At 38.0% G+C, this 16,671-nt stretch overlaps 1 protein-coding gene across 1 annotated transcript; it reads right to left on the bottom strand.

Annotated features, from left to right (window-relative positions):
* Positions 1-13,802: 13,802 nt before the first annotated feature.
* LOC138324366 (serum factor response D-like) lies at positions 13,803-14,642 on the bottom strand. The gene has a single exon (XM_069269439.1). The coding sequence runs from the start codon at positions 14,640-14,642 to the stop codon at positions 13,803-13,805; it is 840 nt and encodes a 279-aa protein (XP_069125540.1).
* Positions 14,643-16,671: the final 2,029 nt, after the last annotated feature.

Consider the following 16,671-nt stretch of genomic DNA (forward strand, 5'->3'; position numbering starts at 1 on the left):
GCATCATTAGTAATGCAACATGTAATTATAAAATCAAAACACCACAGACTCGAAACGGCGAACAGTGTGAAACGAGTACGATAAAAATTAATTAACTCAACATGTCAAACTTTTAATTATTTTTTTACTGTTTATGGTTAGTTAAACTGTTGCCATGGATTATAGGTATACTGAACTCATTCGTTTCGTTTCAGATGATTGGCGCCATAACCGAGTCCAACCACAAATGTAGTTCCTTCAAATTGTTTACCTTAACATGAATTTAGGATTTCTTTTCTTTCTTTCTACCCTTACTTTGTTCTTCCTAACGCCTCCCTTGAAAACATCTCACTTTTGGCCTTCTGTTGAGCGTTTGCCATTTTGAGGTAAGCTCTGGGTTCTGAAAAGTTCACTATACAATAAGGCACAAAACGAACATACCGTATTCTTCCAAAACACTCATCTCGCACTACATACATGCTACACACCGCATACATAGGAGACCGTCCTTACATGACCCTGGCTGTTAATAGGACGTTAGTTAAACAAACAAAGAACAAAACCTTAAAATAAATCTGGATTATATGTATAATGAATTTCATTTTAAATCTAATAAAGAGAAGTGGGAGCTTACAAAAACATAATCAATGACAATTTGTTAACCTGGTAACAGTTAGTTATTGGGACCTTTCCTTTTTACACTATTGTCTGACGATTACAATACTTCATGATAGCTGACGTTTTCTATTTTCTAATTGCATCTTTAGAATATGATGGGTAGACTGTGAAAGTTTAACACTTAATACTAGTGAAATTCTATGTAGATATATAGATATTTGCTGTTTGGTTGTTGTATAGTATAAACGTACCCTAACATTAATTTGTGTGAAATTCCATAACATTTGAAGCATGCATTACTCGTTAAGGATCACGTGATGCTACCAATTAGCTTCAGTAATTGATCCTTCCCAGAGTCGTTATATGTGATCCAGCGTATGTAAGTATATTGTAAATTAGAATGCTATTAACTGTAAATGAACCGATGCACGATGTTACAGGTGTCGCTAAGTGCCTATAAGTACCTAACGATGCGATTGGATAATGGGAAATCCTAGAATTATGTCATTGACTTTAAAATCTTGACAAGATATTCTAATTGATCTTTCAATCAAATGTATTACATTCCATATCAAGGTACATCTGTTCCGACTGTCTAAGCAGATATCGTAGACTTTGTAATTACGCACGACAGCTTTGCTCACAATTATGTTTGAATCCAATTACAGATACTGGCAGTTCTATCAGACACACATTATTGCTTGTTACATTTGAATACCGTTTCAAAAGTGACACATCATTTCCGACAAGTACCTGCTCGTGAATAATTGAAGTCTTTATGAACAACCCCGACAATATGTCTCTAATTCCCCGTGTGCAGTTTACTGTGGGGAAATCAATTGAAGAACAACTATACACAACAGAACACCGACTAGCATGCAAATGAGCAACACCTTGAGTATGTAATGAATTTTTGCATATCCCGTTCATGAAATGTTACGTTCTGTCACGCATGCCCTTGTCTCCCATGTTTCAGTTGGACTTCCCCGGAATATTTTAGTTACAACCTTCCATGCCTCTTCGGTATACATTTTTATGAACTTAGCACATTCACTTGCTATTTTCGTGTTATCACAACTTGTCGGAAAGTAATGTGGAGTTCTCCAACACCATGCACCAATAGAGTTCTTCAATATGGTCCACAGGCAGGTATAATTGTACCCTATTGAATGATCGTGAATGGCGACTAAATTTAGTATCTTCTCTTCTCTGGTCTTCCTAAATGACTTTGTCCTTCCTTATGCCTTTGCACCGCCTAACATTTGACTTTGAGTGGAGCGCTTGCCCCTGTGAGTGAGGCTCTTGGTTCTGAGTCCTGGCCGAGAAAAAAGTCTATAAAAGTGGTAGTTTATGCCCCTGCTTAGCGTTCAGCATGCAGGGTTTAGGACGACTGATTCGCCAGTTGACAGTATAATGTGACCGGTGAGGTGTTGCCTGCTGTCTTCGGCAGCATACTTCAATGATATAGCACTTACAAAAGTGCAAGGAGGCATTAGGAAGGACAAAGTCAGTTAAGAAGAACAGAAAAGAGAAGATACTAGATTTAGTCGCCTTTTCCAGTCATTCAATAGGGTACAATTCTACCTGCCTTCGGGGCCACTATACAAGAAAACACAACACGATGTGGAGTTCTCCAACAACATGCGCTAATGTGGAGTTCTCTATGTTTTTTGTTGTACTATTCTAACGTCCTATCTGCAGGGCCAGGAGTTCTATAACACCATTTACTAATGTTGATTTCTCAAACATGGCCATGCAGGTAGGGCGTTATAATTGTATATGTTGTCCCTATTGCATGACCGTGATATGCGACTAAATTAGGATCTTCTCTTTTTTTTCTTCCTAGACTTTGTCTATCCTTATGCCTACGTTGACACCGCCTCACCTTTAGCCTTGAGTTGAACACATGCCCTTATGAGGCTCTGTGTTCTGTCCCCTGATCAAGACAGGCCAAAGTCTATAAGAGTTGTAGTTTCTGCTCCTGCTTTGCTCTCAGCACACAGGGATTAGAATGACTGGTTCGCGTGTTATAGCATTATGTGTCTGGTGGGGTGTGTTGCTGTGTCTTCGGCAGCATGCTTCAGTGATATAGCAAAAAAAAAGGGCAAGAGTTCCACTATACAAGAAGACACAACACGCCATACCACAGTCTCCCAAAACACCCACTTCCCTTGTGCGTGTTTTCGCCTATATCTTTCTGATGTGGACATTTTTTCCTCTAACACACCTTCCGCTAGTGTGAACGTTTTCCCAAGTACATACTTTACAGATGTAGAGATTCTCTTTGATACACCTTCCAATAATGCGAACGTTTTCCCTAGTACACCTTCCACTGGCGTGGATACTTTCCCATGGTGTGAACGTTTTCCCTAGTACACCTTCCACAGGCGTTGAAACTTTCCAATGGTGTGGTTGTTTCCCCTTGCACACCTTCCCCTGGTGTGACTGTATTCCCGAACACACTTTCCATCGGCGTGGATACTTTCCCATGGTGTTATCGTTTCCCCTAGCATACCTTCCCCAGGTGTGGAAGTTTGAGGTAGCCGTTTTGAGGTTGGTATCTCTCTCGTCCCGTCATCTTATCGACAAGTAGCGGAGATAGTGATATAACGTCATTGTGTACCCGGGCTGTACGACAAGTATTTTACACATCAAAGACCCAGTAAGTCGGGGGACATGATTGATGACGGCACAAGAATATTAAGTGCTCTTGATTCTATCATTTTCGACAGCACATAGTATCTAAAGAATGTTAAGGAAGAAAGATTGGCTTTAAAGTACCCACTTTGCTCGCTTTGTGATAAATGGAATCCCACAGAACCTTTGTTTATTCTCTTAAGCTTTTTGATTGAATACTTCAGCTCATTTATCTTAATAATTGGGAGCACTGGTCCTCGCGCTTTATTTAAAACTGATAAACACTGATCAATGACTTGCTGGTGTGGCTTTGAAAGCCAATTATTCAATATGCTAAGATTTCATATGAATTTGTGGGAACAATCGATCAGCGCTTTTCATCGGAAGCCAGCTATTATGTCTTCATAAGGTGGTGAAGTACCCTGGACTGACAAGGGGAGGTCACCGTGGCTTGAACATGTCTGAACTCTCGTGTTTTCTCAGTGGACCGCCATGTGTATAAAAGGGGCTACTGGGCTATTGACATTTTCGTTGATGGAAGAGAACATAGTATATATTAATTGCTGGAGTTATGATTTTTCAGATTTGTGAACATGTTAACCTTGTCATTGAGAATAATTACCAATCACATCGTTATTTGGATGAAGGCTCAGACTGTGTAACTGTCAAACATTTCAAAGTTAAAACTTCATTTGAGTTAGGTGATATAATTAAGGATAAATTTCCCAAAATACATTTTGTTTAGTTTTAAATTTATATTTCATGCAATTTTATTTTTTAAAACATACCATGAGTAAAATGGATGAAGCTTTCTTATTTTACTAAGCTGTACTACCTCTATGTCATCTGTAAAACATGAGGAGGTAACTCTGATATCTCAGGATGAATTTATATATATATATTTACACAATTGCAATAAAGTACCGGATTTCGTGAAATGTTTTTTAACAAAACCTCGTAAACAGGACGTATTTTCGCCAACAACAAGTGCCTGGATAAAATTTGAATACCGTTTATTCATATCATATTGCTACTCACAGCAACAGCTAAACCCAGTTGAATTTCATTAACCCCAGTTCAACATTGCTATAATGGTTATGAAAGTTGAACAGAAATTCCATTACGTTTCAGTTCCTAGAGTATGGTAGATACGTTATGTGATTTTCAAGGATTAACTTAGAACTGTTTTATGTTATAGATAAGCAACAATAAAATACTCAAAAACAAATGTGTATAATAGGAGTACACTCTGACAATACGTGTGATGGCCCCACAACATAGAAAACCCGTGGTAATCATTATAATTCAATATACTTAATCCCGTCCACATCTGTTGATTATTTCGCCATTTTACAAACTATTAAGGATGTTACAGCTTTTAATGTCATTTTTAAAATAATAAGACATCTTTATGCAATTGAAACATGAAAGATTGAACTAATGAAATTTCTCTAATATTAATATATTGTTTTCACTATCTATGTAAAATCAACAACGCATGTGTATGCAAACATTGCATTTTCTACAGTACAGTCCACAAGAGTACGCGAGACTTGGAATCCTCAATATTTCACATCGCTCCACGGCTTCATTTAAATCAACCTAATATGTCAATGTGTGTTTTATTCTCTTTCATGAATATTAGATGTTGTTCCGAGGGCGCGAAGATAATAAATAACATCCACGATATCTGTGAAGTTATATCATTTTAATATACAGTGCATGCAGATATATAAATAAATAAGGTTCCAAACGCCAGTCTAGCAATGTTAATAGTATTTGTGGCAATAAAGTAGTGAGCGATATACGTTTTTATCAAAGGTTGGCTGTCTAAAGCAGTTAGTATTTCCAACGGTTCAAATGCCATATTTACCATTCGCCATAAAAAACATTTTATCTTTGCAATTTTACTGTTTTATGACAGAAATAATAATATGTGTACGTAGAAGAGGTAGGTAAAGGGGAGATCACTCGCTCCTATAGAACTTGTAGCTTACCACGATCATCTAGGGAGGTCTCATTACACAAATGGAAGTCGGTTTAATCTGAGAAAACATCTGGGTATTGGACTTAATGGTTTATTTCGATTAAAGAGATGCTTTGAAATGACTTTTGAATCTTTCATAATATGTGTTTTATCCCTTCAGTTTACCAGAGAGGAACATTATGAATATATAATTGTGACACGATATTAGATTCCATTATCGTGATGAATGTGCACTCTTAGTGTACAGATCATCGCTTTACTCACTAGTATCCAGGACGACCGTGAGGGAATATCTTCATGGTAACAGATCCATGAGGACGATATGATGTATGTCAGTATTAAAACTCAAGTGTTACGCTATATACATATAGGTATACTTATATCGTAGAAATCCAATAGTAATTCCAACACAGAGAAATAAAAAAAACACGAAATTATAGCTCTACCCATGATGTTGAAATATAGATTCCAAGAAATCTCTTTTGTATGGGACGAGTGCAGAAAATAAACGCGGACACAAATACGGTGAAACATCTCCGGGTTGCAAGTTATTCAAGACATGAATTAAATTTAATTTGTTCTCTAGTCAGACTAATTTATCACCGCTCTTGTAGTGTTGCCTTGGGAATGAAGAGGAAAATCGTGTAACAGTGGGGTTATCGATAACTTCAAAGGGTTTACGAAATGCTGTCAACATTTGGCAATAAGTCAGTACTGTGATACTAGCCACGTGGTCAGCCGGCTCCTTCCCAGTACGAACTTTATTGACCTAGTTGATTGCTTATGACAGAGTTAATCACATCATCAATTAAATTCTGTTGATGTCTGTCATTTCATGTCAGGTCCAATTTGCGATTCCTTGCTGTGATTGGGCATATTTTAGCAATAAACAGCGGGATATCTAATGTGAAAATGCCCATTTTGTGCCATATTGCTAGCGGGAATTTTTCATTAATCCCATGAAAGCCACAACTCGAGCACTTTCTGTCACGTTTCTTGCGAAAGCATTTTCTCTTAATTACGCGTCGGGTGTATGTCTAGATGTATACGATCTTGTCCATGGCAGCATGCATCCCCTAGGTGTCGCTACGGTATGAGAACAAGATAGTGCCCTCGTCGTTATCGTTTGAGGAACAACTGTTTTGCAGAAAATTCTTCAAGAAATATCAGAATTCTAAAGTTACTGTTTAATCAATGGCTTTTTTAGCAATTGCTCTTACTCTCTTGCTAGTAAAAAGAGAGATCAGGGGAAAGGGAATAAAAAGTAAAATGTAGTTTAAATTGATTTATTATACACTATATGCAAATAACATGTCCGTTTCAGTAATTGCCAATTGGTGATGCGTTTTTTCATTTATGAATAAGGTGTTTCAGCATACTTGTACTAGCCATCGACCTCTGGGTGCCATTTGTCCGGTACTGACCGAACATTTAATAATAAATGTAGGTATGTTTATTTTCTCCGGTTACTCCTTCTTTCCTAATCTAAAACTGGCATGTCTTTAAATAACACTGGACGTGAAACCAATTTTACTTGTGCCATCGTCTACAAGTCCTTGGGCTTATATACATAAGTATTATCGATAATATTAAACATCGTGTGAAAACACGGTTTAACATATTTTCAAATGTGTGATTAAATTATTTATGAAATATATATCTAATGACACAGCATTAAGGTTTGTGTTTTTTTCTAATAAGCTTTTAATCTATTTTTTAATGCAAAGAGCTATGCGGCATGCAGCCATTTTCGGTTTCCACAGCAACAGACCTGCGTCATTTCCTGTTTAATGTTCAGCAGAAAGATATATTATTACCTATGCGTCTATGTTGCCTGCTTTGGGAACATCAATTCCACGACCCACATGATTGATTTCATGATTGTTGCGATAAACTCTGTTTATTTGATGTAATAGAAAATATATATCAATGTATAGTTTTCAGTTTTAATTTCTGTAAGTATTCGTTAGGGGATGGTAGAGTGTCCCAAGCCATCCATCTCCTACAGACAAGAGTACGGTCTCTTCATACGGCGCTTCCAATGATGAACGAGTATTACTTTCGAGTACATACGTTTCTTTCTAGAATCCTTTCCGTTTTTTCTTAAATGTACCTAGGCAGAGTTAGAAGTAATATTTTATTGTAACATTCTCATCAATATTGGGAAGTGCACTGTCCCTCATCGAGGAATCATGGTGGCATATCACGGAATCCAGTCCGGGCCAGATGTCTTGTTTTAATCTCTGATTAATGCGCCGCCATTATCTATACTGGTCGGACACGCACCCCGATGGTTTACGGACCGTCTTCCTCACAGATCCAAAACATTAATTTGTCAACAATCACATTACTCTCGAATGCAATCTGATGTGCTCCTGTTTGCTTAGATTTCAACACGCATTAAAATCAAAACTTGAAAATACTTTCAAATACTGGAACCCGAACCTCTGACGCATCGCAATCTGAACCGGAAATGAGCATGTAATATGCAAATTGAACACCAAAGAATCCGGAATGTGTCCGATGCAATAATTATTCTATTTCACATTTAACTATTTTAAAATCAAGGAAACGTTATACATAGCATATGGGAGAGGCTTTTGAAAAGAGATACCGGCGATTATGTGCCCATCGTCTTTTAGTAGGTGAATAAATTGAACAGAATTGCTTTCACCTCCTCTTGTGAGATTTATTTGTTGTTTGGTTGATACCATAAACTGCAAATTTTCGCGATCATTAAAATGTTTTTAGTCATCTTGCCATTTACAATATGAGTTATACCACACATAAGTAAGTGAAACATACAACCAGGTGTTAATTAAGGTAATCGGTGTCCCGATATCTATGCCGTACTACTGTCTGTTTTATGGCTGCTCCGTTCTTTTAGACCTCAATGATCATTAGGCCGCTGACTAACAGTTATGCAGCCACCTTCTCCTAATGTGGATGTAAGGTTGGCCCCACGAACGCAAGTAAACATTTGATTTATTCCGTAATAACAAGAGTATCAATATATCGTTTAACCTCTTAAACAAATTCTCAGAAATCGGATAATGATCATTCGATTGAATAAAATATATTAAAAAAGGAAATCGCTCAAATAAGTCAAAACCGACAGAGTTAAATGAAACTTTCTGTATCGCGTAAGAGTGTGTGTGTACCTTGGTGTGTAGCAATATTTGTGAATATTTATGGAGTTGGTTAAACAGTTAATAACGTGTAATTATTAGTGACTGTCATCGTCTGTCCCGCTCTGTACTCTACCTACACGTCGCCCAGTAATTTATTCACCCCCTCCTAATAACGTCGACACCAGCTGTAATTTGAAAATGTGATGAATGGCGCCATATTATTGTTTATGATGCACGGATTAGTAATATTGAATTAATGATTGTTTTATAGAAAGTGTATTCCCTGCTCAGAGAATTATCTATTTAAGTTATGTTCATCACTCAGTATCTTATTTCCTATTACCGTATACTTGTGTTTTAAAAAGAAGCTATTTAAAGAAATTTGACAACTCAAACATATATAATATATTCCAATGACTGTCACTTATTGTTTTACGTGCAGTTTTCGCACGTTTTAATTACAATTATTACAAAAAAATAATGGCAGTGAGATCGTTTATATCACAGGTACAGTTTTTATGTCTAAGGAAGACGAAATTAAATTTCTGTGTTAACGTTGTTAGGTTAGGTATAAAACACAAAACAAAATTATGTTGTTGCAAAAATATTCTATTTCATTCGGAAAATCGGAAATAATTTCAAATGCATTGAAACAAGGAGAAAAAGGACGATGTTCATGTATTGGAAATAAGTACAATATCACGTGCCATATTGCTTAGGTTTGCACTCTTTAAACGTATATTAACAAAATAATTAGCAAAAAAAATTGCGTTATCTAAGGCATTTGAGTCATCAAGTAAGATAATTGTCAACGCAAAAACTGGTACCGAATGTGACATTACAAGCAAACATAGGTCCCCATTACAAATAGAACAAAACACTATCCCAACTCAACACCCCGGAAATTTATCACAGGTCCCAAAATAGTAAAAACGAAGTCACTGGCCTTTTGTCATTCCTTTAAATTAAGTTATTGGGCCTATGAAAGTTTCAACATGGATTCAATGTGTGGCAAGGGATTAGTTTTTGTGTGGCGCTCTGACAATTGCACATATAAAATTAACTTCACCAAGAAATATTAAGATGAACAAATACGGGTTTGTAGACATAAACCAGTCGAGTCGCAGAATCATGCGGGTTTGTTGGATATACAAACCTGCCATTACCAAAACGTTAATGATGTGCAGCGCAACTCGGAATATTGGACCAAGGAACACTCTAGTTATGGCGACTGTCAAATGTGGCAACTCGTTAACTTCTAATTCATCACAACAATGACTCCAATATTGCACGTATATCACGACATAACAAAGTAAAGATATACAAGTAATGAGCAGTCTACTTCATGAGGTAGAAACAACAGGCCAAGGAGATGAGAACCATGTTTTCCATAATAGTTAACGTTTGTGTTCTGTCGATAGTATCCACCACATATTCTCATCCTCAAATGTAATATACTACAATTATCTATGCAACGTGCAGCTATAGCTGACAAAATTAATAAAAAATAATAACATCAAAAATAACACTTTTACAAAACAAAACAAAATAAATGCATTATAAAAACTGCGAAAAATTTGAAATTAATCCATCATCCCTTATTTGTGATATATGATAATATGTTAGATAGAGACATAAAAAAGATGACCGCCATAAAGTATTCAGTTTGTAGATCTTCTTTCAAATCACTCAAATCGCCAAATTGTTTGGAAATAAATACAGTTGACAAATTAAGTTTAAACACTTCATAAGTATAATCTGAAATGTTTATTTGTTTTATGTCTTATCAGTAGAATATTATGAACAGATCCAAGAACGCTCACCAGATATATATTTCCGTGTGTGATCTTCTTACATACATATCCTAGTATTTGGTTATCCCTGGGAGACGCTGACACCATCATGACCAGATTTAGAGGAAACACAATTAGATAGGAGATCCCAATCCACACGGATCCGGATCTAGTTTCCCCAAATGTATTTTAAAATTCCAAACATTATTCAAACAAATGCAATTAAAACGATTGTGTAAAATAAAACCGGGAGTCAGATGTCTGACTGACGCTGTGTTATGGCGCTAATTGGAGCCCGCAATGTAGAACTATTTCGTTTATTGGTCTTTATTTTAAATTTGCCAATCTGCCTTGACAAATGACGTTATAACGTATCACAGCAGTGACTCAATTATCTTTTCTTTCCTTACAAGATGTTACAAATTGTCTGTTACGACCGCATCACTCACAAAAACCCGCTCCGCCGGGAGGTCATAAACAGAATCAGCCCATTTCCTCTACTTGTTGACTACCCTCGGCTGTGATATATGGCTACTATAAGTTCCAATATTCTGCTTATCTTGACAGCTTTGCTGGGCTATGTCCATGCTTATTCTAATCGCAAAAGATGTCGCTGTCTACAGAGTGTTGTAAATTTCACTCCGGTGCCATAAACAAGCATTTAAACCTGATAAAAAGATGCGAAAATAAATCTAAGATGTAATTTGCGCTGCGCGTACTTAGAAGGAGAATAGTCGGGCTCGATACGTCATCAGATAGTGTTACATCCGCCTCGGCGTCATCCCAGCAACACTCAATTTCCTCACCATGTCACAATTACACGAGGATTAAAAGCGATTAAAACATGGAAATAACGCAATCACTGATGTTTTACATGCTCGTTCAGGAATAAAATAAGCATGTTTTACAGACGTGAGAGCTGTTAAATCTTCTGTTTCAAATATTTTATCAAAAAATCGATTGGAATCTAAGAAACAGGAAGAAGGAAAAACGCAGAAATATCCATGCACTTAAGCGTCTGTCAGACCGAGACTGACTGTGTAAGAGAGACGCTTACATGCTGCCGAAACTGTTGGTTCTAAAGAAATATGTTAGGTAATTTGAGGAAGGTTGGTTTGTTGAAGTGTGAAATACAGATATCATCAATGGTTTTAGAGATGAGGTGTTGACCACAAACCTGGCGACACAATACAGGTCGGTGATAAATGACAGGGGGAAGCTCTATCGGGAAGAAAGCTTAAGCTCTTTGTACTTTGGAGATGTTTAAAACTGAGATATGCACGTTTTGTGTACTTTGTAATGAATTTCTGTAATGCGGAAAGGATTTGGCCTAGCACCATAGCAAATAAATTACAATGGCGGCCTATACCATAGGGGCTGACAGTAAGTTAGGAAGCATGCGAAGTGAGCTTTTTATGTGACCTGAAGTACACAGGAGTGGAGATCTCATGCAATGGAGATACATTTATATACAGTTCTCAGTGGTATTGGGGTCAAATGCGCTATAAATGCGGGCCTTACAAACATACCCTGACGGCCCAACCGAGCCGTACCGGACAAATTAATCCGACAGCGACGGCAGCTCCCCCTATAAACTTGAGAATAATGGCAAAATCAGTCAAGAGTGCATCGTAATGTAGCATAAGTTATTGTTAAAATATGTATATATATTGATGTAAAGTTGATCTAAGTCCCTGAAGCCAGCTGCAACATTGATTGTAGTAATAGAATTATCCAAAGTAAGATTTAAACAGTTCTCTGTGAAAGTTGCCGTAGTATATGTGTCATCATACAGATGGATAATTGTTTTGTTTGGAAAGTTGACGGTTTGGTGGTGTGTTTGGAGGGTTGATGGTTTGGTGGTGTGTTTGAAGGGTTGATGGTTTGGTGGTGTGTTTGGAGGGTTGATGGTTTGGTGATGTGTTTGGAGGGTTGATGGTTTGGTGATGTGTTTGGAGGGTTGATGGTTTGGTGATGTGTTTGGAGGGTTGATGGTTTGGTGATGTGTTTGGAGGGTTGATGGTTTGGTGATGTGTTTTTAGGGTTGATGGTTTGGTGATGTGTTTGAAGGGTTGATGGTTTGGTGGTGTGTTTGGAGAGTTGATGGTTTGGTGGTGTGTTTGGAGAGTTGATGGTTTGGTGGTGTGTTTGGAAGTTTGATGGTTTGGTAATGGGTTTAAAGGGTTAATAGTTTGATGGTGTGTTTGGAGAATTTATGGTTTTGATGATGTGTTTGGAGATTTAATGCTTAGATGGTGTGTTTAGAGGGTTGATCGTTTGGTGATGCGTATTCGGAGGGTTAATTTTGTTTTTGTGGTGTGTTTGGAGAGTTGATGGTTTGATGGTGTGTTTGGAGGGTTGATGGTTGGTGATGTATTTGAAGAGTTGATGTTTTGGTGGTGTGTTTGAAGAGTTGGTGGTTTGCTGGTGTTTGGAGGGTTAATGGTTTGATGATGTGTTTGAAGAGTTGGTAGTTTGGTGATTTGTTTGGAAGCTTGATGGTTTGGTAATGGGTTTAAAGGGTTAATAGTTTGATGGTGTGTTTGGAGAGTGTGTGTTTTGGTGATGGGTTTAAAGGGTTAATGTTTTGATGGTGTGTTTGGAGAGTTGATGTTTTGGTGATGTGTTTGGAGGGTTGATGGTTTGGTGGTGTGTTTGAAGAGTTGATGGTTTGGTGGTGTGTTTGAAGAGTTGATGTTTTGGTGGTGTGTTTGGAGAGTTGATGTTTTGGTGGTGTGTTTGGAGAGTTGATGTTTTGGTGTGTGTGTTTGGAGAGTTGATGTTTTGGTGGTGTGTTTGGAAGTTTGATGGTTTGGTAATGGGTTTAAAGGGTTAATAGTTTGATGGTGTGTTTGGAGAATTTATGGTTTTGATGATGTGTTTGGAGATTTAATGCTTAGATGTGTGTGTTTAGAGGGTTGATCGTTTGGTGATGCGTATTCGGAGGGTTAATTTTGTATTTGTGGTGTGTTTGGAGAGTTGATGGTTTGATGGTGTGTTTGGAGGGTTGATGGTTGGTGATGTGTTGGAAGAGTTGGTGGTTTGGTGGTGTGTTTGAAGAGTTGGTGGTTTGTGGTGTGTTTGGAAAGTTGATGGCTTAGTAATGTGCTTGGATAATTTATGCTTTGTTGGTGTTTGGAGGGTTAATGGTTTGATGATGTGTTTAAAGAGTTGGTAGTTTGGTGATGTGTTTGGAAGCTTGATGGTTTGGTAATGGGTTTAAAGGGTTAATAGTTTGATGGTGTGTTTGGAGAGTTGATGTTTTGGTGGTGTGTTTGGAAGTTTGATGGTTTGGTAATGGGTTTAAAGGGTTAATAGTTTGATGGTGTGTTTGGAGAATTTATGGTTTTGATGATGTGTTTGGAGATTTAATGCTTAGATGGTGTGTTTAGAGGGTTGATCGTTTGGTGATGCGTATTCGGAGGGTTGATGGTTTGGTGGTGTGTTTGGAGAGTTGATGGTTTGGTGGTGTGTTTGAAGAGTTGGTGGTTTGGTGGTGTGTTTGGAGAGTTGATGGTTTAATGGTGTGTTTGAAGAGTTGGTGGTTTGGTGGTGTGTTTGAAGAGTTGGTGGTTTGGTGGTGTGTTTGAAGAGTTGGTGGTTTGGTGGTGTGTTTGAAGAGTTGGTGGTTTGGTGGTGTGTTTAAGGAGTTGGTGGTTAAATGATGTGTTTGGAGGGTTGATGGTTTGATGATGCGTTTGGAGGTTTGATGGTTTGTTGGTGTATTTGGAGGATTGATCGTTTGATGGTGTGTTTGGAGTGTTCATGATTTAGTGATGTGTTTGGAAAATTGATAGTTTGATGATGTGTTTGAAGAGTTGGTGGATTGGTGATGTGTTGGAAGAGTTGTTGGTTTGGTGGTGTGTTTGAAGAGTTGGTGGTTTGGTGGTGTGTTTGAAGAGTTGGTGGTTTGGTGGTGTGTTTGAAAAGTTGGTGGTTTGATGATGTGTTTGAAGAGTTGGTGGTTTGGTGGTTGTTTGAAGAGTTGGTGGTTTGGTGGTTTGTTTGAAGAGTTGGTGGTTTGGTGGTGGGTTTGAAGAGTTGATGGTTTGGTGGTGTGTTTGAAGAGTTGGTGGTGTTTGGTGGTGTGTTTGAAGAGTTGGTGGTTTGGGTGTGTGTTTGAAGAGTTGGTGGTTTGATGATGTGTTTGAAGAGTTGGTGGTTTTGGTGGTGTGTTTGAAGTGTTGGTGGTTTGGTGGTGTGTTTGAAGAGTTGGTGGTTTGGTGGTGTGTTTGAAGAGTTGGTGGTTTGGTGGTGTGTTTGAAGAGTTGGTGGTTTGGTGGTGTGTTTGAAGAGTTGGTGGTTTGATGGTGTGTTTGAAGAGTTGGCGGTTTGATGGTGTGTTTGAAGAGTTGGTGGTTTGATGATGTGTTTGAAGAGTTGGTGGTTTGGTGGTGTGTTTGAGGAGTTGGTGGTTAAATGATGTGTTTGGAGGGTTAATGGTTTGTTGGTGTATTTGGAGGATTGATCGTTTGATGGTGTGTTTGGAGGGTTCATGATTTAGTGATGTGTTTGGAAAGTTGATAGTGTGATGATGTGTTTGAAGAGTTGGTGAATTGGTGATGTGTTTGAAGGGTTGATGGTTTGGTTGTGTGTTATGAAAGTTGATGGTTTGTTGGTGTATTTGGAGGATTGATCGTTTGATGATGTGTTTGAAGGGTTGATGCTTTGGTGCTGTGTTTAGAGGGTTGATAGTTAATTTTAGTGTTTAGAGGGTTGATGATTTGATGATGTGTTTTGAGGGTTGATAGTTTGATGGTGTGTTGAAAGGTTTGATGGTTTATTGATGTGTTTTGAGGGTTGATAGTTTGATGGTGTGTTTAAAGGGTTGATGGTTTTTTGATGTGTTTTAAGAGGTGATGTCTTTAGAGGGTTGATGGTTTGATGATGTGTTCGGAGAGTTGATGATTTGGTGATGCGTTTGGAGAATATATGGTTTTGGTGGTGTGTTCAGAGGGTTGCTTGCTTGATGATGTGTTTAGAGGACTGGTGGTTTAGTGATATGTTTTAGGAGTTTATGGTTTGGTGTTGTGTTTGAATAGTTGATGGTTTGATGTTATGTTGGGAGGGTTGATGGTTAAGTGGTGTTTTTGAAGAGTTGATGGTTTAGTGGTGTTTTGAAGAGTTGTTGTTTAAGTGATGTTCTGGAATAGTTGATGGTTTAGTGGTGTTTTTGAAGAGTTGATGGTTTGGTAATGTTGTTGTTTAAGTGATGTTCTGGAATAGTTGATGGTTTAGTGGTGTTTTTGAAGAGTTGATGGTTTGGTAATGTTTTTGGAGAGTTGATGGTTTGATGATGTGTTTGGAGAGATGATGGTTTGGAGGTGTGTTTGGAGGGTTGATGGTTTGGTGGTGTGTTTGGAGATTTAATGGTTTCGTGGTATGTTTTGAGGGTTGATGGTTTGGTGATATGTTTGGAAAGTTGATGGCTTGGTTGTGTGTTTGGAGGATTTATGTTTTCGTGGTGTACTTAGAGAGTTGTTGGTTTGGTGGTGTGTTTGGAGGGTTGTTGGTTTGGTGATGTGTTTTGAGGGTTGATGGTTTGTGGTGTGTTTAGAGGGTTGATGGTTTGGTGATGTGTTTAGAGGGTTGATGGTTTGGTGATGTGTTTAGAGAGTTGATGGTTTGGTGATGTGTTTAGAGAGTTGATGGTTTGGTGATGTGTTTAGAGGGTTGATGGTTTGGTGATGTGTTTAGAGGGTTGATGGTTTGGTGATGTGTTTTGAGGGTTGATGGTTTGGTGGTGTGTTTAGAGAGTTGATGGTTTGGTGATGTGTTTTGAGAGTTGATGGTTTGGTGGTGTGTTTAGAGGGTTGATGGTTTGGTGATGTGTTTAGAGGGTTGATGGTTAAGTGATGTGTTTGGAGGGTTGTTGGTTTGGTGATGTGTTTTGAGGGTTGATGGTTTGGTGATGTGTTTTGAGGGTTGATGGTTTGGTGGTGTGTTTGGAGAGTTGATGGTTTGGTGATGTGTTTTGAGGGTTGATGGTTTGGTGGTGTGTTTAGAGGGTTGATGGTTTGGTGATGTGTTTAGAGGGTTGATGGTTAAGTGATGTGTTTGGAGGGTTGTTGGTTTGGTGATGTGTTTTGAGGGTTGATGGTTTGGTGATGTGTTTGGAGAGTTGATGCTTTTGTTGTTTTGATGGAAAGTTGATGTTTTGGTGATGGGTTTGGAGAGTTGATGGTTTGGTGGTGTGTTTGGAGGGTTGTTGGTTTGGTGGTGTGTTTAGAGAGTTGATGGTTTGGTGATGTGTTTAGAGGGTTGATTGTTTCGTGGTGTGTTTTGAGGGTTGATGGTTTGGTGTTGTGATTGTAGATGAATGATGGTTTGGTGTTGTGATTGTAGATGAATGCTGGTTTGATTGTGTTTTGAGAGTTAATGGTTTTGTTGTGTGTTAAGAGGGTTTGATATTGGTTTTGAAGGTTGGTTGTTTATCTGTGTTTGAGGAGGACGATGGAGTGATAATGTGTTTGGAATAATGATAGTTTTGTTGTAAGTTATAGAGTTGATGATTTGATATTTGATT

Source organism: Argopecten irradians, chromosome 5 (genome assembly GCF_041381155.1).
Source record: "Argopecten irradians isolate NY chromosome 5, Ai_NY, whole genome shotgun sequence".
Lineage (NCBI taxonomy): Eukaryota > Metazoa > Mollusca > Bivalvia > Pectinida > Pectinidae > Argopecten > Argopecten irradians.

What these genes read in the sequence shown, in the direction of transcription:
- LOC138324366 (XM_069269439.1), bottom strand. Translation starts at nt 14,642, where the DNA reads ATGAACCCTCCAAACACACCATCAAACGATCAATCCTCCAAATACACC.